This window comes from Corythoichthys intestinalis, chromosome 1 (genome assembly GCF_030265065.1).
Source record: "Corythoichthys intestinalis isolate RoL2023-P3 chromosome 1, ASM3026506v1, whole genome shotgun sequence".
Taxonomy (NCBI): Eukaryota; Metazoa; Chordata; class Actinopteri; order Syngnathiformes; family Syngnathidae; genus Corythoichthys; species Corythoichthys intestinalis.
This window is the reverse complement of record NC_080395.1, coordinates 74,817,896-74,840,146: the sequence shown is the minus strand read 5'-3', so window position 1 is coordinate 74,840,146 and position 22,251 is coordinate 74,817,896. Positions and strand designations below refer to the sequence as shown.

At 39.5% G+C, this 22,251-nt stretch overlaps 1 protein-coding gene across 3 annotated transcripts in view; it reads left to right on the top strand.

The window, feature by feature from the left end:
- The window catches only part of LOC130922707 (E3 SUMO-protein ligase ZBED1-like), a 64,055-nt gene that overhangs the window by 15,646 nt on the left and 26,158 nt on the right, over positions 1 to 22,251 (top strand). The window contains exon 1 of one of the 3 annotated variants that reach the window (XM_057847658.1): positions 4,412 to 5,631. The exons of the other annotated variants lie outside the window; for them this stretch is intronic. Within the exon in view, the coding sequence (XP_057703641.1) occupies positions 5,598 to 5,631 (34 nt within the window). The 5' untranslated portion in view covers positions 4,412 to 5,597. Of the gene's footprint in view, positions 1 to 4,411; positions 5,632 to 22,251 lie in introns of those variants that run through there. 3 annotated transcript variants of the gene reach the window in all.

The following is a 22,251-nucleotide window of genomic DNA, read 5'->3' as shown; positions in this document are numbered from 1 at the left end:
AAAGGGTAATACCTTGTTATTGTTATACATTACACCATGTTGAGGAAAATCATAAAATGTTGTTCCTGTCTTGTAATCATTTTGTGTTGCTTGGGTCCAAAATGAAAAATGCCTCTAAAGAGGTACAGGTATGGTTTTGCTAAAATTAGAGGCTATATTTAAAATTTAGTTCAGTTATGCAGGAAATATTTGTTGAATGTCATTTGTGTTTTAGGTCAAACTAAGTCTATAGAATAAAAAGGAACATTTACAAACACAAATACGTATATACGCATTAGAAAGTGCAACAGTAAAGAAAAGTGGAAAATAGAATTTAAAAGCCATGACCACAAACCCAAAGTTTTTGGGAAAAACTGTTTTTATGTGTCAAAGAAAAAAAATACAAACTTGGAACTACTACTTAGAACTTGGGAACAAAATGTTATACATGGCATTATCTTTAATATATTACCAGAGGTAGGTGAATCAAGGAAATTCTCTGGAAAAACAGTATTCTAAGTGTGAAAAAAGAAAAACCTAATTCATCTTGCATTTCAATGTAAAAGTCGATTTCCTTTGCTCATGCTAACAGAAAAACAGCCCCAAAGCATGATGTTTCCACCCCCATGCTTCACAGTGGGTATGGTGTTCTTCGGATGCAATTCAGTATTCTTTCTCCTCCAAACACGAGACCCTGTGTTTCTACCAAAAAGTTATATTTTTGATTCATCTGAACATAACACATTCTCCCAGTCCTCTTCTGGATCATCCAAATGCTCTCTAGCGTTGCTACACAGCCGCAGACAGGCCTGGATGTGCACTGGCTTCAGCAGGGGGACACGTCTGGCAGTGCAGGATTTGAGTCCCTGGCGGCGCATTGTGTTACTGATAGTATCCTTTGTTACTGTGGTCCCAGCTCTCTGTAGGTCATTCACTAGGTCCCCCCATGTGGTTCCGGGATTTTTGCTCACCGTTCTTGTTATCATTTTGACGCCACAGGGTGAGATCTTGCATGGAGCCCCAGATCGAGGGAAATTATCAGTGGTCTTGTATGTCTTCCATTTTCTAATAATTGCTCCCACAGTTGATTTCTTTACACCAAGCGTTTTACCTGTTGCAGATTCAGTCTTCCCAGCCTGGTGCAGGTCTGCAATTTTGTCTCTGGTGTCCTTCGACAGCTCTTTGGTCTTGGTCATAGTTGAGTTTAGAGTGTGACTGAGGTTGTGGACAGGTGTCTTTTATACCGATAATGAGTTGAAACAGGTGCCATTAATACAGATAACGAGTGGAGCCTTGTTAGACCTCGTTAGAAGAAGTTTGACCTCTTTGACAGCCAGAAATCTTGCTTGTTTGTGGGTGACCAAATACTTATTTTCCACTCTAATTTGGAAATAAATTATTTGAAAATCAAACAATGTGATTTTCTGTTTTTTTTTCCCACATTCTGTCTCTCATGGTTGAGGTTTACCCATGTTGACAATTACAGGCCTCTCTAATCTTTTCAAGTAGGAGAACTTGCACAAATGGTGGTTGACTAAATACTTATTTGCCCCACTGTATATGTCATAAGGCAATGACATAATCAAACAAGTACTTAGATACGTGATTTCATCCATTTTTCCATAATTGTTGCAATTACCGCTGTCAGTTCCATTGCAAACCACTACAGCGCTGCTTGTGCTTGGAACTACTCACGCCCTACATGAACAACGTGACCACCGGCAGCGAGAACAAAGTGTCATAACCCTCTTTCCATGGCCCTGGGCAACACGACGCTCATAGTGATGTGTTCCATAGGCCAACGCGACGCTCTTATTGGTGCGTTCGTTACGGCAACGCAACGCTCCCATTGGTGGGTTACTTCATCACAATTGCATACAGTTGTGAGGTGCATGACCTCGGTGGGTGCGGAGAAAAATAAAGAGTGAAAATTGAGCAAGATTCCTTTGCTTATTTATGGAAGCAGCATTCCGCTGCCAATTTTTGCAAGCGCTACAGTTCTAATTAATATCTAATTTTAGAACTGATATAATCTAGTTAATTAGACCAACAAAATTGTTTTCAGTATCATTTTGCAACGTAACTCAACGGGCAACTGGTGTCTAGCCAATAATGTTCACTTCACTTACGCTACTTAGTCCATACGTGCCTTGCAGGTTAGCTTGCCAACAACAGTCCAGCAGAGTAAAGACACAAATGCTAACCCTTTATCACGGCGAAAGGAACGGGCAGCGATACAACACTCATCAAGCCGAGGTAAAAAAGAAATACGGTTCTTTTAAGATGGAATGGCTGTCAGAGTACAGTACGTGCAAATAGAAGTGGTGAAACTGAGATTTTTTTTTTAACCTTGTCCTGTATAGCTGCTTAGGCAAGGAGAATAGGAATCTTGAGTGTCCTTATTGTCTGAACAGTTTTAATGTGGGAGTTTGATACACTCCCATTGTGTTTGTTCATTAGGTTTTATTTATTAACTCACCTAAGCCACAATTGGACCTTTTCCAGGCCAAAGCAGGACTCTTCCTATGGTTATAGCCGGACTCTCACATATAGCATAGTACACATCTTATGAACAACGACATTTTGTATTTTTCATTTGAAGTGGGCCAAATCAATTATATCAAAATTAAAAAAATAAAAATTGCTGCTGTAATTTCATTCTTTTAATAAGCTATGTCACTTGCTACGATCCAAGGTTTTGAACAGGCGTGATACTGGCGTGTGGCCACAGCGTACACATCTGATGTTGCTCACAGTGGTCCTCACCGTGCTCAGGGAGCTTGTGTGTCTGCTCAGACACATAAAAGGTTAGAGGGAACATTGTTCCTGCCTATTTTCTAGGATGGCACCGCAAAGCACATTGCACTTTTCTAAGTGCTCCTCAAATGTCGCGACACACACGACAGCCCCTGGTTCAGGTTCTCGAAAATTGCTGCGGGTTTGCTGCGCAAATCTCACCCAGACTCGCCGAAGTGTATCCTCTTTTGGAAATTATATGTGGAGATCGCTAACCTTAATTGGATAACTCTCACATTTGCCGGCAGCGCAATACTTTGGCAGTTTGTGGCAGAAAGCTCAACCGGTGACGCATAAACAAGTCGACGGACTTTCTACATCCGGCTCCCGCTCGTGACGTTATCTCCGAAATTTGCCGAGAATACACAATCGCGACATTACAATTTTCATTTGTAATTGAGACGAATGAATAAATGCCCATTAAAACACTATGCAGCTGCATTATTTCAAAACGGGTGTGGATTATCGAAGATTTCATTGTACTAGTATATTTCTAATATCGAGACGTTAGTTTTGCTGTGAATTTTCCCCTTTAAGTCATTCTTTTATTTCACTTCGGAAAAAGCCCCAACATTCTTCTTGGTTATGTCAAATCCTGGGAGGTTCTCATTCACGCACAAGAATCAAAAGCTTTAATGAATGAGCAAGGGCGTAGGTTTGCATAGGGACGGAGAGACATAAAACGAGCAACTTTTCAGGATGCTCAAATTGTCCCAACCAATTTTTAAGCAACCTTATTTGCATCATATAATGACTTCAATTATACTTTATAAGTAATTTCTTCCCATGTTGTAAGGATAGAATTAACCCTACCATTATTAAGTGAATACAGGCTGAGGACCCCCCACCACCACCACCACCACACACACACACCCAGAGGCCCACACGCACACACACACACACACACACGCATTCACAGCCAGTGTTCCGTCACATTTTTCACCTATTATAATATTTTGCTCCGGAAGCTTTTGTGGAGGCGAATAAGCACTCTTTTACATTCAGTTGGACTCTCAATGTTATCCAAAGGTGAACATGTTACATCATAAACATACACGTGCAACATAATTTTGGTAGAAATAAATGCTTAAAGACACGGCAAAGACGTTAACGCTGATAGAGCGGTGTGCAGTTGGGCTGTAAGGAGCCACATGGCAAGATGTGTCTGAGAAGAACTTTTCTACATGCCCATCGATGATCAAACTTAAGCAAATATTTCTTTCTTTATCGAAAGTTTGTAGTGTTTACTTTGGAACCGCTGCATTCTCAGCCATTTTTAACATTATGCGCATGCACAGAACAGTTTATTTTATGCATTCCTGGATAGTGAGGAGACGATTGACAATTTTGTACTTCTTGTGTATGATTGTTAATATAATTTGTTTTCGGCTATTGTAATTTGAATTTGCTCATAAAATGCAGACACTTTTTCTGGAAGTTTTCAAAATGTTTCTTGAGTAGTTTTTGAAAACAAAGGTTTGAATCAAACGGTGTACCACCTAAACCAATACATATGCACTTCAAATTCTCACCCCCCCCCCCCCCAAAAAAACTCCCTTGTTTTCAGTGTAAATCTACTAGAAATAAGTCAAATTATCTGCAGGTGCTTCAAGAAATTTCACTCTCTCAGATTTGAAATAAATTGGCCAGCTGAAAATAAGCTTAACAGACTTATTTTAAGCAAAAACGTTTACATATTTAACCCCCCCCAAAAAAATCAAGAATAGATATCGTTGAAAACATAATTTAAAAGCATTTTTTTCTTGATTTAGGTGAAAAATGACCAACCTTTAGATGTATGGGCTTAATAAGAACAAATACAGTTGTAACATTTACTTAAAGTAAGTGGAAGAATCTGACGCATTAATCTGTTCACTAGCCTTTAACACTTAAAACAAGATGGAGAAAATTATTCGACTAGATTTAAGAAAAATGATGAGATTAAGATGTTATACAGTAAATTAGCAGTGTGAAAGTTAGTATAAATCAATACAGACTTATTTTGCATTAATCACTTAACTAATCAATGAATTAGGTTCATATTGGTGACAAATGTAGGCCTGACCCTTGTTCACCCAATCTTTTTGATGTTATTAATGTCCCGTCACCAGCAAAAAGTGTACATACAGTACGGGTTATACTGTTATATCGTCCCTAACAATATTGAGACCAAACCTACGCCCTTGTGTAGCATTGTAAATAAAAAAAATATAGACAAGTTTCAGAGGTACTGCCGCATTTCTGCTCGCGACTTCCGTTTTACAATGTCTCTAACCAAAACAACAGTGGAGCTGTAGTGGTATTACTCATCAAAATCCCTCAAAGAAGGCAAAATAGTTTTGTATTTTATTGATTTAATGGAAGTGGATGGAAATGGTAAATGCTGTTACAATTGTATAGCGCGAACCACACACGTTTCAGAATCTGACTCCAATTTATAACTTTTTTACTACCTCGTAGGTGTTTACTTTATTCATTCAAGGCTAATGTTGTTAATAACAACGTTATAATTTTTCAGTAGTACGAAACTGATTTTTTTTTTTTTTTTTTTAAAGTTATAAAAAGTTATATATTATTTTGAAAATTGACCGGATCCGATCCACTATGTTTTTACATGAGTGACTTCCGCTCTGATCGAGACTACCTTGTTCATTTGACGGAGAGACGCTATGGGTCAGACACGGAGGAAGCGCTCTCTGGGGCGTCGTAAATCGAGAAAAATGTCTGTGACAAGGACACCGTTCCAGGACAAGTTCCAGGATGAATTTTGTTGATGGAAAGAGGAACCGTCACGTAACCGACACTCAGCTGAGTGCAAAATTATGCACGCAAAGGTGGTTCTTTTCAGACTAGAAGGTAACTTAACTTGACTGACATAAATATTGTATGCTGTACAAAGACTAGACGAAAGGCAGATCTCGGTGATGAGAATTCATTTTTAATGTTAAAACTGGTGCTGTCAAGGGATTAAACATTTTAATCTCAGTTAATGCACACTTTTTCCCCCACATATTTTTTCTGAACACTCTGAAACCTTCTGTATGTGTTTGCTACTATGTTGACGTTAATTAAACTGTGAGAAATATAGTGAACTCTGCTCAGCTGTAAGAAATTTAGTGAACCAAGGTTTACCCCCTTCTCTCCAGTTTTCATTTTAATTTTGCTGATGTGGTCTTAAAGCAGCCCAAAGGAGCTTTCATTTTTTGTTGAGTTTGGCTTTGCATGTGGACAAAAGTAGTCGTGTTTTTCCCGAAAGAAGGCACAATTTTGATTTATTTTTGTTATTACCTGACTAAGTTTTTTGTTGTTGTTGTATTCAATTTATTTAGACAGGCAATTTGGAGTGGTATTAAGACATTTTTTTTTTTTTTTGGTATTCCTGGGTACTTAAGAGATGATGAACACTTTTATATTTCTTGTGTACAGTATGTTAATACAATTTGTGTTCAAATAAAACAATTTCTAAATTTCCTAATAAAATCATTTATTAGATCATTAAAAGACATTTATTCTGGAAGTTTTCAAAATGTTTCTGTAGTGGTTTTTGAAAACAAAGGTTTGAATCATCTGAACCAATACACATGCACTGCAAAAACCAACCTCCTTAAAACTGAAAAAAAAAAAAAAAAAAAAAAAAATCCCTTGTTTTCAGTGTAAATCTACTTGAAATAAGTGAAATTATCTGCCAGTGCTTCAAGTAAATAGTTAATGTAGGTGTTCAATGTATTTGTTGTTGTTGTTTGTGCTTCTTCTGTCTCTCTCTCCCTCTTTTCTTCTGTTTCCCTCCTGTTCGCTGCTTTCTCCTGATAAACGAGGTACGTTGAATGATCACAATGGGGTCATGTCATACTCCCATGTGATATATTAAAACTGTTTTGACCAATCGGACACACAGATCTCCATTCTCTGTGTCAAGCAGCTTAACAGGACAGGTTAAAGAAAAAAAAAAAAGAAAGAGAAATGGCCTTAATTCAAGCATAGATATTGTTCAGAACATTAGTTGAAAGTTTTTTTCTTTTTCTTTTCCTGATTTAGGTGAAAAATGACTGACTTTTAGATGTATAGGCTTAATAAGAACAAATGGGAATATTTGCTAAAAGTAAGTGGAAGACGCATTAATCTGTTAACTAGCCTTTAAAACACAAAACAAGATGAAATTTATTCGATTAGATTTAAGGAAAATTATCAGATTAAGACGTTTTACTGTAAATTTGCAGTGTGAAAGTTAGTAGAGGTCAATACAGATTTATTTTGCATCAATCATCAAGCCTATCAATTAATTAGGTTTTTATTGGAGATAAATGTAGCCCTGACCATCTTTCACCCAGTCTGTTTAGTCTTATTAATGTCCTGTCCCCAGCAAAATGTGTACATGCAGGTTATGATTATGGTTATATTGTCCCTGCCAACATTGAGATCAAACCTATGCCCTTGATTGAAATAATAGCTATGCATCTGTAGCGTGGTGCAGACAGAGATTAAATGCTTCAGTCTGTTGCGATACATTTAATTTTGAATTATTTTAATTTTTCTTGTACAGCTGAAACAAGAAAAAAAAAAAAACAACTACGTCCGTCTCGCATTGCTGCACACAGACGGTTCATTACCTATATGCTCTAAAATTCGAATTCTTAATCATATAAATAAACAAATACACATTTTTGTGACAAAACATTTAACTTCTGCATTTTAGACACTACTAGCATTCACTCGTCGTCCGCTCGCCATTACAAACAAATCTGCAGTCATACATAAACATACTTAACGATTAACATATTTTTGAACTATATTAACACACAGTACACATCACAATTATCCCAAAATAAAGCAATCCACTATTATACACAGTCTAATTATACTCTTTTTCTCACCTGAAACATGAAAAAAATGCTAGTTTACAAAGTCCGTCTCGCATTGCTGCACACAGACGGCTCATTTCTCATTCGCTCTAAAATGCGAACATTTATTGCCCATGCACGCCAAGAAGCAAATGCTGCTCCCTGCTGGTTCAAAACCGTGAGCACAACAGTCTTTTCAGGCTGAAACTTTATTTATATATATTTTCCACAAACAACGAAATAAGATGAAACATTTTAAACATAGAATGAATCTATTTGTGGACACAACAAAATATTAAAATAACTATTTTGATATTATTTAATTATTATTTATTAACTAACTAAATTGAATTATCTATATAGTTTATTAAAAATAATTCAGCCTTATTGTACTTTAAAAGTGTTGAAATGACATAAAATGCTTATATTACTTGTATTTTTAGCTTTTTACATATAGTATGGCTCTCACAGAATTACATTTAAAAAAATGTGTTGTTCGTGGCTCTCTCAGCCAAAAAGGTTCCCGACCCCTGGTCTAAACAGTTTTAATATGTCAGATGGGTATATGACATACTCCCATTGTGATCATTCAACGTACCTCATTTATTAGGAGAAAGCAGCGAACAGGAAGGGGTTATGGGGAACAGAACAAAAGAAGGAGAGAGAGACGGAAAAAGCACAAACAACAATTAATGCATTTAACGCCTACACTAATTATGAATATGTTGGTGATATCGTTGGCTAGTTGTATTATTGAATTAAGAACATTTCTGACAAACAAGTTTTTTTTTTAAGATTAAATATACAAACTTTTCGCTTAAATTATTTTCAGCTAGCTATTTTTCTTATTTCAAGGAGTCTGAATAAACTTTACTTGAAGCCCTAGCAGATAATTTCACGAATTTCTAGTAGATTTAAACTGAAAACAAGGGATTTTTTTTTCCCTCTTTCTCTCCAGTTTTAAGGGGGTGGGTTTTTGCAGCGCATATGTATTGGTTCAGGTGATACACCATTTGATTCAAACCTTTGTTTTCAAAAACTACTCAAGCAATTTTTCTTAATTCAAGAAGTGATTTTGTTCAAAACATTATTTGAAAGCATTTCCCCCCTTGATATTGGTGAAAAATGACCAACCTTTAGATGTATGCGCTTAATAACAACAAATGGTAATATTTACCTAAAGTAAATTTAATATTCAGACCCATTCATCTGTTAACTAGTCTTTAACACTCAAAACAAGATGGAGAAAATTATACGAATAGATTTATGAAAAATCATCAGATTAAGACTTTATAAATTTGCAGTGTGAACGTTAGTACAAGTCAATACAGATTTATGTTTGCATCGATCATTTAGCCTATCAATTAATTAGGTTCATATTGGTAAGAAATGTAGCCCCGACCCCTGTTCACCTAATCTGTTTGGTTTTATTAATGTCCCGTCCCCTGCAAAAAGTGTACATGCAGGTTATGCTGTTATATTGTTGTGCCGTCTCGATGGACGTGGCTATGAACGCCTTCCTCGTATTAACGACTCTGCAGACGTAGCTTTGTCTAAGCAGGTTTATTAAAACTAAAAAGGGTGAAACTAAAGAAAACACACAAAACACACAGTCAAAATATGCACAATGCAAGAAATTGCATATACACTGCCATGTCTGTAGCAAACATATACAAATAAAAACTAGCAGAGCGTCCGAGACGCCATTTTGCCGACCCTCCAACTCATGGGCAACCAGCATAACACAAAGTTTCATGCCATGTGAATCTCTCCTTTTTATACACTAAAGTACATACAATAAACATATTAACGTTTTCAAACGAATTTAAATAACACGTACCGGCGATGCAGCCTCAACTTCAAGGGAAAGTCGTCACAGAGACGGCACGAACCGACCGCTGCCGTCGTCGTCTGATTGTCCATTTAACGTCACTTCCGTATTAGTTTCCCTCAAACAAAATGCGCATCAGATGCAGCAAATCAAGGTGTCCACAAGGTGGTGCCAACAAGACGCGAAAGCAATAACAGTCAGGCACTCAATCACACAACCATCATTCTTTTATGCATAACAGAACACTCCCCGTCTGGCGTGATCTAACGCCACTATAAGCTAACTTTAAACATACTTATGCGGGAACTAATACAACGACATCAGAAATGGGCCTAGTAAAGGTTTTAATGCCCTCCGATTTAGCGATTTTAACCTCTACTGTACGAACTTTACCATCTTTAGAAGGATACACTTGTGTTATGAGTCCAAGAGGCCACTGGTTTCTGGGTAATTGACTGTCCTTGAGTACAACTGTACTCCCTGGAACAATGTTCGGCTGGTTGGATTGCCACTTGCGGCGTGGCTGCAGCGTAGGCAAAAAGTCTTTCTTCCACTTGTTCCAGAATGTATTTGCCAGATGCTGGACCTGGCGCCATTGATGTCTGTAAAGATCCGACACTGTGAAGTCGCCTGCTGGTGCTTGAAGTGGGGTACCTTTTTGTGTGAGCAGGGTAGTTGGAGTCAGAATCTGCGGGTCACTTGGGTCAGTTGAGACGGGAACGATGGGTCGAGCATTTATGATTGCTGAAACCTCCGCCATGAAGGTGACAAGAACCTCATGGGTGAGCTTGGTGTTTTTGAGCTGGAAGAGCATAGTGTCCAATATTCTCCGTGCGAGACCGATCATCCTTTCCCACGATCCACCAAAGTGGGAAGCATGTGGCGGATTAAAGGTCCATGTACATCCTTGTTCTCTCAAGTAGGCTTGTACTGCTGTATTGTCCATTTGCATGCACTGATAAAGTTTGTGCCTCTATCAGAGCGAATGGTCTTCACTGGTCCTCTAATTGCAAGGAACCGCCTCAGTGCATTAATGAAGCTAGATGTGTCAAGTGATTCTATCACTTCTATGTGGACCGCTCTTACACTTAAACATGCGAAAATGACAGCCCATCTTTTGCTTTGAATGCTATGACTTCTTGTTCTTTTTGATGACACAAACCATGGGCTGAATACGTCTATGCCCACGTTTGTGAATGGAGGGTCTGTTGAAAGACGGTCTGAAGGCAGGTCAGACATTTTCTGTGTGCTTACAGGGGCACGAAGGCGTTTGCATGTTGTGCAATGATAGATAATTGTGCTGACTTTTCTCTTCCCTCCTACAATCCACCATCCTGCTGCACGGACAGCTCCTTCAGTGAACAAGCGACCTTGGTGAGAAGTTTGCTCATGGTAGTGTTTGATCAGAAGTGCTGCGACGTGATGGTGGCCAAGCAGAATGATTGGATTCTTTTCATTGGCATTTACGTTAGAGTTGGTGATGCGACCACGTACTCGCAAAAGTCCGTTTTCATCCAAGAACGGGTCCAGGTTTTTCAAAGAACTTGCTTTGGGAAGTTTGTCTTGCTTTTGTAGACACTTCATTTCCTCAACATACACATCTTGTTGCACTGTTCGAATAACAACGTTTTGGGCTTGGTTGAGTTCAGCTACAGTGAGTCCTGTTTTGCAGTAGTGCCAGCCATGACATTGGTTTGACTTGCTTGGAAGTACACTGAAGTTGCGACAAATGTGCAAAAGGCGAGCAAGTGCGCGAGTGAGAGATTTCCAGGTAGAAAATTTTGAAAATCTGTCAGAGCCAAGTTGTTTGGAGCAGGCAGTTGTTTTAAGTGTGCATACCTGCGGTCTTACTTCTGCATCAGTGTTGGGCTCGAGAAGGTCGAAGGTGTCGTTAACAGACTTTTGATTCTGAAACAGAATGTCAGGGCCCGTGAACCAGTTAGTCATGGGCAGCTGGTACACAGGAACAGAACGTGTGGCGTGATCTGCGGGGTTCTGGCTGCTGGCTATGTACCGCCACTGGCTCGGCTGGGATGACTTGCGGATTCTGTTGACACGATTGCTAACGTAGACATAAAATCTTCGTGTTTCGTTGTAAATATAGCCTAAGACAACCTTACTGTCTGTATACTGGACTGTCTCAGAAAATTAGAATACACAATATTCTAATTTTTTGAGACAGTCCTGTGTATATATACAGGACTGTCTCAGGAAATTAGAATACACAATATTCTTCCTGAGACAGTCAGGAAATTAGAATATTGTGTACACAATATTCTTCCTGAGACAGTCAGGAAATTAGAATATTGTGTATTCTAATTTCCTGAGACAGTCCTGTATATATACACAGGACTGTCTCAAAAAATTAGAATATTGTGTATTCTAATTTTCTGAGACAGTCCAGTAGAATGTAATGTTGTCTAGCTCAAGATCTAGTTCACTTGAGATCAGATCTACCAGCTCTACTGCTAACACGGCAGCACTGAGTTCTAACCTTGGTATGGTTTGATCTGGGCGTGGCGCTAACTTTGCTTTTCCAATAACAAAGCCAACCTGACAATCTCCTTCAGCATCTGTAACTTTTAGATAAGCTACTGCTGCTATCGCCTTGGTAGAAGCGTCAGAGAAAACGCACAGTTCTTTCTTTGGAGCATGAGAAGGAGAAATGCTCGTGTATGCTCTGAGGATTGACAGCTCGGATAGTTTTTCAAGAGAGTCTTTCCAAACTGTCCAGGTTTCTTCCATTTCTGGGGGCAATGGAACGTCCCAGTCTCCATTCTCAACAGTGAGCTCTCGGAGAATATGTTTCCCCTGAATAGTGACTGGTGCCACAAAGCCTAATGGGTCGTAAAGGCTATTTATTGTTGATAAAACGGCTCTTCTTGTAAAAGGTTTGGTCTCACCTGATGTCTTAAAGGTGAAACAGTCTCTTTTGATGTCCCAAAGGATGCCAAGACTCCGCTGCATTGGGATGGAGTCCGCTTCAAAGTCTAAGTCTTTTAGATCTCTGGCGTGGTCTTGAGCTGGAAAAGCTTCCAGAACTTCTTTCTTGTTTGTTGCGATTTTATGCAATCTCAAGTTTGATTTTGCAAGTGTGTCACGGGTTCTTTGCAAAAGTGACACTGCGTTTTCAACAGTGGGCAGGGATTTGAGCCCGTCATCCACGTAGAAGTTGCGTGTGACAAACTGCATTACATCTGGATCACACTCTGGCTCACATTGCAAAACTGACTGATGCACACCGTGGATGGCGACTGCGGGAGATAGGGAGTTCCCGAAGACATGAACAGTCATTCTGTATTCTATAATGTCTTTTGAAAGGTCATTGTCACGAAACCACAAAAGCGCAAATAGTTCCTGTCTTTCTCTTGAACACTAAAACAGTAAAACATTTGTTCAATGTCTGCTGTGAATGCGACGTCTTTCTTTCTGAAGCGCATTAGGACTCCAAGCAGTGAGTTGTTAAGGTCTGGTCCAGTTAACAACACGTCGTTTAGCGACACACCTTCATGCTTGGCGCTGCTGTCAAAAACTACTCGGATCTGCTTGGGTTTTCTTGGGTGGTATACGCCAAACAGCGGCAAATACCAACATTCCTCTTCATCTTTTAGAGGGGGAGCAATTTCTGCATGCCCATTTTGGAATATTTTGTCCATGAAGCTAACGAAGTTCTGCTTCAGCTCTGCTTTTCTTTCGAAGTTGCGGACAAGTGACATCAGGTGTTTGAGAGCTTGAGACTTGTTATTTGGTAGTTTTGGACGAGGCGATTTGAAAGGTAGTGGCGCTGTCCAATTATTGTTTTTGTCCTTTGTTAGACCTTCCTCCATAGTCTTCAGAAAAGCGATGTCCTGAACTGACGGTGAGATGCAATTGTCGAATTTGGTTTGCTTGAACACATTACATCCCTAGTGGTCAGGTTCACAAGTGGTGCTGTCAATGAGCTGCGTGCTGAGGTTGAAAGGAACTTGAATGTCACAGTATTTTTCTTTTACACTGTACACATTTGGACATGGCTCAAAAATTGTTGGGCGGCCCTTCTCTGTTGCATTTGTGAAGAGAGTTTTTACGGCCAAATTTCTGTGGACATCTCCTAAACACACGTTTCCTACTATGACCCACCCGAGGTCCAATTTTTGTGCGTAGGGTGCGTTGTGAGGGCCACTTATCTGCTTGCGGACTTTGTGTGCTCTTACTACGTCCCGTCCCAGGAGCATTAGTATTTGACCGTGGGAGTCCAAATCAGGAATGAGATGAGCCACGGACTTCAGGTGACCGTGATGTCTAGCTGCATCAGGCGTCGGTATTTCATCCCTATCGTTTGGGATATCTGGGCATTCGATGAGGCTAGGGAGTGGGATGTGGACTGAACCATCTAAAGCCTCCACTACATACCCAGTGGCTCTCCTACCCATAGTCTCTTTAACACCTGAGCATGTTCTAAGCGAGTAAGGAGCGCTAGGGCCAGAGTCATTAAACAACTCAAAAAACTCTGGACGAACTAATGACCTGTTACTCTGTTCATCATGAATGGCATAGAGTCGTATTGCTTTACTAGGAGAGCCTGCAGGATACACCTTTACAAGGCAGATTTTGGAGCAAGATCTACCCGCTTCGCTCTCGCCACAAACAAGAGCACATTTGGAGTTAATTTCGTCTGGATCTGTGGAACCTGAATCGTCGGCAGATGGCTCCCCGCCATGCTCTGCTGCTGGTTCAGTGTCTTTTTGCTGTGAGCCTGGACTGGGGTGAAGAGCAGCACAATGTTTATCACTGTTACACTCAGAACATTGTATCTTTACCTTACAGTCTTTGGCTATGTGCTTGGAGGAAGCACAACATTTGTAGCAGATGTTTTTCTCTTTTAGAAATGCTTTTCGCTCTTCAAGAGGCTTAAAGCGAAACGTTCTACATTTGGCTAAAGGATGGTCCTTTTTGTGAATAGGACACAGTTGGTCAAAGTCCACTTTTCTACTAGTGCTTGTTAGAGAGTCTGAGTTAAAGCTTGCGACTACTTCAGTTTTGTGCACCGAAATTTCTTTTTGCCTGTTTGCTCTCCAGGGCACTTTTTCTGCTTTGGGAGGAGCATCCAGATGTGAAGAGAACTGGAAACTGGGGTCATTCCTGGCGTTTGCCTCTTGTGTTACAAATTTGACAAACACGCTAAATGGTGGATACGAGACACGATGCTTGGTCTTGTAGTTGGCTCCAACTGAAATCCACTTTTCCTGTAAATTGAATGGGAGCTTTTGGACAATGGGATTTACTCCCCTGGCCGTGTCCAGGAATGCGAGTCCAGGAAGGTCTCCTTCAGCTTTAGCACACTGCATTTCCAGTAATAAGTCGCTAAACTTTCTCAGCTTAACATAGTCTTTAGTTGTGATTTTTGAGAATGAGTCTAATCTTTTAAATAGAGCATCCTCAATCACTTCAGCTGAGCCATAGCATTGTTCCAACCTGTCCCAGATCATCTCGAGTCCAGCAAGAGGATTATTAATGTGTATGGCTCTAATTTGCTCAGCATGCTCAGAAGATTCCTTACCAAGCAACTTTAACAACAAGTCCATTTCTTCACTTGTTGTTAAGTCAAGTCCTCTGATTGCGTTGCTGAATGAGCGTTTCCATGCTCTAAAATTTTGAGGTTTGTCATTAAATTGGACAAACCCAGTTGCAACAATTTCTCTGCGAGCAAAATAACTAATAAAGTCATTTACATTACTGTTTTCATTGTCTCTTGTGTCTTGTTGAAAAAGCATTGCATTATAATTAGTAGATGGTGACCTCTTCTGGGACCAACTGGTACTGCCAGGCTGATTGGCATTTGCTGGATTGTGCTGTTCACAATTTGGATTGGGGACAGAAATATTTGTTGCAAAATTTGCGTTTTTATTTTCTTTGTTGACTTGCATGCTTGTGTGTTCTTGGTCACATGGTCTATGACTTTCGCTGTTTTGCGATGACTCAGAGGAGCTTGTGGCTGTTGTGGCCTGAGTTAAAACATACTGTTTTGTGCGCTCGGCAGTTTCAGAAGGAGGGACGTTGCTTCGTGCATCTTGCTGAGAGGCAGCTGCTGCCTCATAGACCTCTGCTTCTGCTATAGCTGATGCTACATCCTTTTCTTGTTGTAGCAGCTCGATGGATGCCTCAAGTTTAGCTTTCTCCAATTTTAAGCTAATTTCTTTCTCTGCAAAGCTTAAACGAGCCTTTGCTGCTTCCGCTTTTGCTTTTGCTGCGGCAGAATCTACAGAACTCGACTCTGATCGGGTCTTGTAGGTACTTGATTTGATGGTAGTAGGCTTCTTGATGAACGATGCCATGGTGGACGGTGCTTTGTCAGTCATAGCTGCGTTGACCAGGTGACGAATGCTGGGACACTGCTGTATGCCGTACTGCTTCAGGCGTAGTAGTGGTCAGCGTAGATTCACTCTGGTGGATGAGATGACCTTAAAGTCTTCCGACGTGGATGTCGCCCAACGAGGATGCCGCCGTTTCACTGTGCCGTCACGATGGACGTGGCTATGAACGCCTTCCTCGTATTAACGACTCTGCAGACGTAGCTTTGTCTAAGCAGGTTTATTAAAACTAAAAAGGGTGAAACTAAAGAAAACACACAAAATATGCACAATGCAAGAAATTGCATATACACTGCCATGTCTGTAGCAAACATATAGAAATAAAAACTAGCAGAGCGCCCGAGACGCCATTTTGCCGACCCTCCAACTCGTGGACAACCAGCATAACACAAAGTTTCATGCCATGTGAATCTCTCCTTTTTATGCACTAAAGTACATACAATAAACATATTAACGTTTTCAAACGAATTTAAATAACACGTACCGGCGATGCAACCTCAACTTCAAGGGAAAGTCGTCACAGAGACGGCACGAACCGACCGCTGCCGTCGTCGTCTGATTGTCCATTTAACGTCACTTTCCGTATTAGTTTCCCTCAAACAAAATGCGCATCAGATGCAGCAAATCAAGGTGTCCACAAGGTGGTGCCAACAAGACGCGAAAGCAATAACAGGCACTCAATCACACAACCATCAATCTTTTATGCATAACAGAACAATTGTCCCTACCAATATTGAGACCAAACCTACGCCCTTGTAATGGACCTATTTCAAGGAGTAGGGGGACATGCTGTGTAAAGAGTTTTACTAGTTTCGGTGAGAATGTGAATAGTTTTTTTGTTGTTGTTGTTTGTGAACTGTATTTCCACACAAACGCACATCGAGGTACAAATTAGCTCAGCAAGAAATATGAGAGTCATTTTTTGAGTGTCCCAGAGCTCGTGAAACTTATAAAAAAGTGCATTTATTTAGGTTTCGTCAGCCGCGATTGTGTATATCCGTCCGCTGAAACAGTCTGATAGCACATATATATAAGTACGCCTGCCCCTCTGCTATTTAATGTGTTGTTGACATACGCGTGGCGGTGCCCTGCCCGCCTCTCGGCACAATTTCATTCAACCTTGCTGTTCCGTCCAATACGGCCGTCCACCGCTCACTTTCGTCGAAAAGTCCGATCCAAAATACTGTAATGCCCCAGATGGGGGGAAGAAGGAGAGGCGTCTGTATTGGCTCACCACTTTGTTGTGGCAACAATAATAAAGAAAAACTAAAACAAAATAACCGCGGGCTTCGGTGACATGCAACCACTATCTCGGCCATTCTCCTTCTCGCTTCCCTCTGCGTCACAGCTGCCCGTCCGATCGCCTCTTAAGGGGGCCTCGCGGAGTTATGGACATTACAATATACAATGAATAGTTTGCCGCTGAACCCGCTGAACCGCTGAACAGCTTTTGAAATAAAATATATATATATATATTTTTTAATCAGCTCTTTTGCATGGCGTGGTGGCTTTTATTTTGGTGTGGCGGTCCGCCACAATATTTAATACGTAGGGCAAACCCTGCAAATTATATTAACATACACAGGAAATACAAATTTGTTTTAAAAAAAAAAAAAAATTGTCTTAATACCACTCAAAAATGTCTGTCTAAATACATTAAATACAACAACAACAACAAAAAACTTAGTCAGGGAATAACAAAAATAAATCAAAATTGAGCCTTCTTTCAGGAAAAACATGACTGCTTTTGTCCACAAGCACAACCAAACTCAACAAAAAATGAAAGTTCCTTTGGGCTGCTTTGAGACCACATAAGCAAAATAAAAATGAAAACTGGGGAAAAATGCGTAAACCTTGATACACTAAATTTCTTACAGCTTAGCAGAGTTCACTATATTTCTCACATTTAATTAACGTTAACATAGTAGAAAACACATACAGGATGCACTTCTCCTAAGCAGCTTCCTACTCTGTTAGCAAGTTCACACAGTTTAATGTAACGGTAATGCTAAACTGTGATGACCTTCAGTAGCAAAATTAGTGGTGCGTTTCACAACAATTACGTTTTACATTACTTACAGCGGGTGGCTGGCCGAAAAAAACTTTTTATATCCCTCCCACGTAACGTAATTCTGTACTGTGAGAGTTGCTGAGGGGAAGGGGGAAAGGGAGGGGGTCAAGTCATCAGCCAATCAAACGTGCATTTGAGGAAAAAAAAAAACATCGAATGGCACATTCAGCAAGTGAAAAAGGGGTAAACGTAAGTCTGAAAATAATGAAAATAATTCACTTAATAATGGTAGGGTCAATTCTAGTGTTACAACATATGGGAAGACAATCTAAATGAACACATTATCTAATGCAAATAAGGTTCCTTTAAAGTTGGTGGGGACAATTCGAGCCTCCTGAGAAGTTGGTAGTGTTTTATCCCTATCGTCCCTATGCAAACCAACGCCCTTGTGTTAACACGTTTATCCAAACAAAACACTGTACAGCGTCAGAAAAAGCAGGCACGTCGACGTCACTCAAGTATGGAGGATCAGGAGTGCAAAAATTAAATAAATTATTAAGTATGTCATTAAAATGCATCTATTTCAATATTTATTTATTTAAATTTATATTCATTTATTTCAATTTCTATTTCAATTTTAATAAATGTTTTTCACTCTGTATTTACATCTTTCAATATTTATTTATTTAAATTTGTATTTATTTCAAAATTTCCATTTTTATTTCTTTATTTTAATATTAATTTATTTATTCAACATCTATATATTTATTTCCATTTTTATTTATTTATTTCATTATTTCATTTTGTATTTCAACCTTTATCTATTTCACCTTTTATTTATGTCATTCTTCCGTTCTTGGTCCCCCTTGGGCTGCATGAAATAATTATATCTGTCATTGGCTCATCAAACTCGATGAGTGGGCATGAACTGGGCGGGGTTTGAGTTGAGCAAGTCAAGCTACAAAGAAAGAAGAAAAAAAACTTCTGTCTCTCTCTCCTTCTCTCTTTTCTTCTGTTCCCCCGTTACCCTTTCCTGTTTGCTGCTTTCTCCTAATAAACAAGGCATGCTGATTGATCACAATGGGAGTACGTCATACTCTCATGTGATACATTAAAACTGTTCAGACCAATCGGACACTCAGATTTCCATTCTCCGTGTAAACAGCTGAACTGGACACGTTAACCCCCAAATCGTCTCCCCCAAATCACTTTTATATTACAATACTTTAGTTTGAGTCCAGGGGTACTCCAGTGTCCCTCAGATGTGGAACCACTCTTGGATAACTCCCCATTTTTTAAAGGGAACCTTGGATAAAAAGACTTGTAGTTCTTAAAAGATAAATGTTCGTACAAGTAATAATAATTTGATATTAAAACCCCTCTTCATGTTTTCGTTTTAATAAATGTTGTAAAATCTTAAATAAAAAAATTAACTAGTAGCTCGCCATTGTTGTTGACGTCACAGGGCCACGCTGCTGTACTTCCCAGTCACTCTAACTATGTAAGGTACTGATTTAAATACACCACAAGGTGTCATGGCGAGTTTTACATTAATAGCACATCAAGCCAATGAGTGCTTTTTGTCCCTCGACTGACACTGTGGCTCCCTGTTTTTTTATTTTATTTTTTAGACAGGGTATATTGTGATTCACGTTCATTTGAGTGTTGTCTTCACAAGACTTCTGAAAATGGCTCCCAACATCATAGTTTGTGTATTGTGACTAAATATTGCCATCCAGTGTATTTGTTGAGCTAAAAGAGTTGCTAAAATGTTTAGATATAGTTTGACCAAAGTCTTAGTAAGTTTTATGTGTATTTTGCGCATCTATTTTGATTGTGAATGCCAGGTCTCTTTGCATTGTTGTGTTAACTGTGTGAGAATAGGGCCTCAGTAATATAGATTGAAGCACTGTGATGTTTTTTGAGAGATATGAGTAATAGTCTTGTAATATTTTCACTATATGATACTTATGTGTGTTGTGAAAGAGTTGCCAAAGTTTATGTCAATAAACGGGGCGGTCCGTGCTATGAATCTGAACGCCTGTGTCCACTCTCCTTTCTCTCTCCCACTGTGGATTAAAGAAACTACAGCGTCAGTCAAGGGACAAAACGCACTCACTGGCTTGATCCCTAATTAATGTAAAACTCGCCATTGACACCTTGTGGTGTATTTAAATCACTACCTTACATAATTAAAGAGTGGCACGTTTTTTTTTTAAATTTTTTTTTTGAGTGACAGGTGGAATTCTGGCAGCGTGGCCCTGTGACGTCACCACCCTGCGACGTCAACACAAATGGCGACCTACTAGTTAAAATAATTTTACAAAGTGTGTGAAAACGAAGGCGGCACGGTGGCTGAGTGGTTAGCACGTTCTGAGATCAAGGGTTCAATCCTGGGCTTCGGCCTTCCTGTGTGGAGTTTGCATGTTCTCCCCGTGCCTGCGTGGGTTTCCTCTGGGAACTCCGGTTTCCTCCCACATCCCAAAAACACACATGGTAGGCTGATTGAACACTCTAAATTGTCCGTAGGTATGAGTGTGTGCATGAATGGTTGTATGTCTCCGTGGGCCCTGCGATTGGCTGGCAACCAGTTCAGGGTGTCCCCTGCCTACTGCCCGTAGTTCGCTGGGATAGGCTCCAGCACCTCCGTGATCCTCATGAGGAAAAGCGGCATGGAAAATGAATGAATATAAAAACGAAAACATCAAGAGGAGTTTCAATATCAAATTATATAATAACTTGTACTAACATTTATCTTGTAAGAACTACAAGTCTTTCTATCCGTGGATCCCTTTAATAAAGGGACTTGCACTTCACAATGTTTCTATAGTAGTTTTTGAAAATAAAGGTTTTAATCAAACATTGTTTCACTTGAACCAATTCAAATAAAAGTGTAAATCAATAGTTTTTTTTTTTTCTTTGATAATTTGCTTGTCACTTAATTAGGTTCACATACATGAGAAATGTGGCCCTGATTCTCGTTCATTAATCTGTTTGGTCTTATTAATGTCCTGTCCCCAGCAAAAAGTCTACGTGCAGATTATGTTATATACAGTGTTGTTAATTTTACTTTAAAAAAGTAATTAATTACAGTTACAAATTACTTCTCCCAAAAAGTAATTGCGTTAGTAACTCAGTTACCTGAATGTAAGAGTAATTAGTTACTTGGCAAAGTAACTAGTGATATTTTTTTTTCCCTCAAAAAAAAAAAAAAAAAAAAAAAAAAAACACAGGTCACACAATGTGAAGCTTAAAGGGTTTGGGGGACAATTGGCCCTAGCCCAATTCTTTACCCTCCACTTAACTAGACACAAGGGTATTGCGATAACTAGCTAGTAACCTTTGCTATGTGTGGAAGTCATTTAAAGTTGTGAATCAATCGTTAAAGTTGTTAAAATTTCTCCCGTTATTGCATTAGTTCCCTTCTGTCTACTTTAAACATGTGTAAGTTTTAAAATTGTTTCATCATTTAAAGATAGATTTAAGTTAAGATTTTGCCGATTTAGGAGCATTTTAGATTTTAAAAAATAGGGAATGGGACGTACTACGTCATTGTTTGGACCCGCCTCCATGCTGGCAATATAATTCACTTCCGGGCCGGCAGAGTCAATGCGGATTGTAACGTGTGATAGTGCTAAGCTAACTCTTTCGGTGTTTTAGAAAGAAAATATGGGTGCTTTATTGTTGCGTTACCGGGTGCAACAGCGTCTCCTACGACAAAAAAAGGGGTGAGGAAAAATGGACTCACTTTTCACCGTTTTCCTGCATGGAGGACCAAATATCAGATCACGAAGGTGACGGATGGCTGGATTGCAGCGGTTCGTCGGAAAAGCATTTCTTATGATCATATTTCTGCTGGAATGAGAGTGTGTTCCTGTCATCTCTACTCTTGTAAGTTGAACGATTTATCCACTTTTGGTTTCAATACGTTTTTGTTTTTTTACACCGTTGTGTAAATCTGCCTCGGTAGCAATGCTTGCCTACTACGACTCCCCTACCTGTTGTGTTCCTAGGTAAACCTGCTGACAACACATCCCGATTGGTCACCATCTCTCTTCTTGGATCATTTGACAAAGAAAATTTGTTCAATGGAGTGGTTCCATTTGTCCTGTGTCGGACTCAAACAAGCCCCTGCAGCAGACGCCATCTGGGTCTGCCCTTCTCGTCGATGAACTGCGGGCTTTTAACTTGTGAAAATGCGAGAACTTTAATGCACATATTTATTCTGCCTGGCTATTTAACTATGGCCAGTGACGTTTTTTTTTTTTTTTTTTTTAACCACTTTGACAAAGACACCTTTCATTGTAATGTTGAATTTATATATTCTATTATTATTTTTAAATTATAATATTCTTATTTGCACTTATGTAGACTTTAGACTGTCAATTCAAATAGTGTTGGAAAAGTTGCAATACCTAAAATAGAAATGCAAGAACTGTAAAGTAC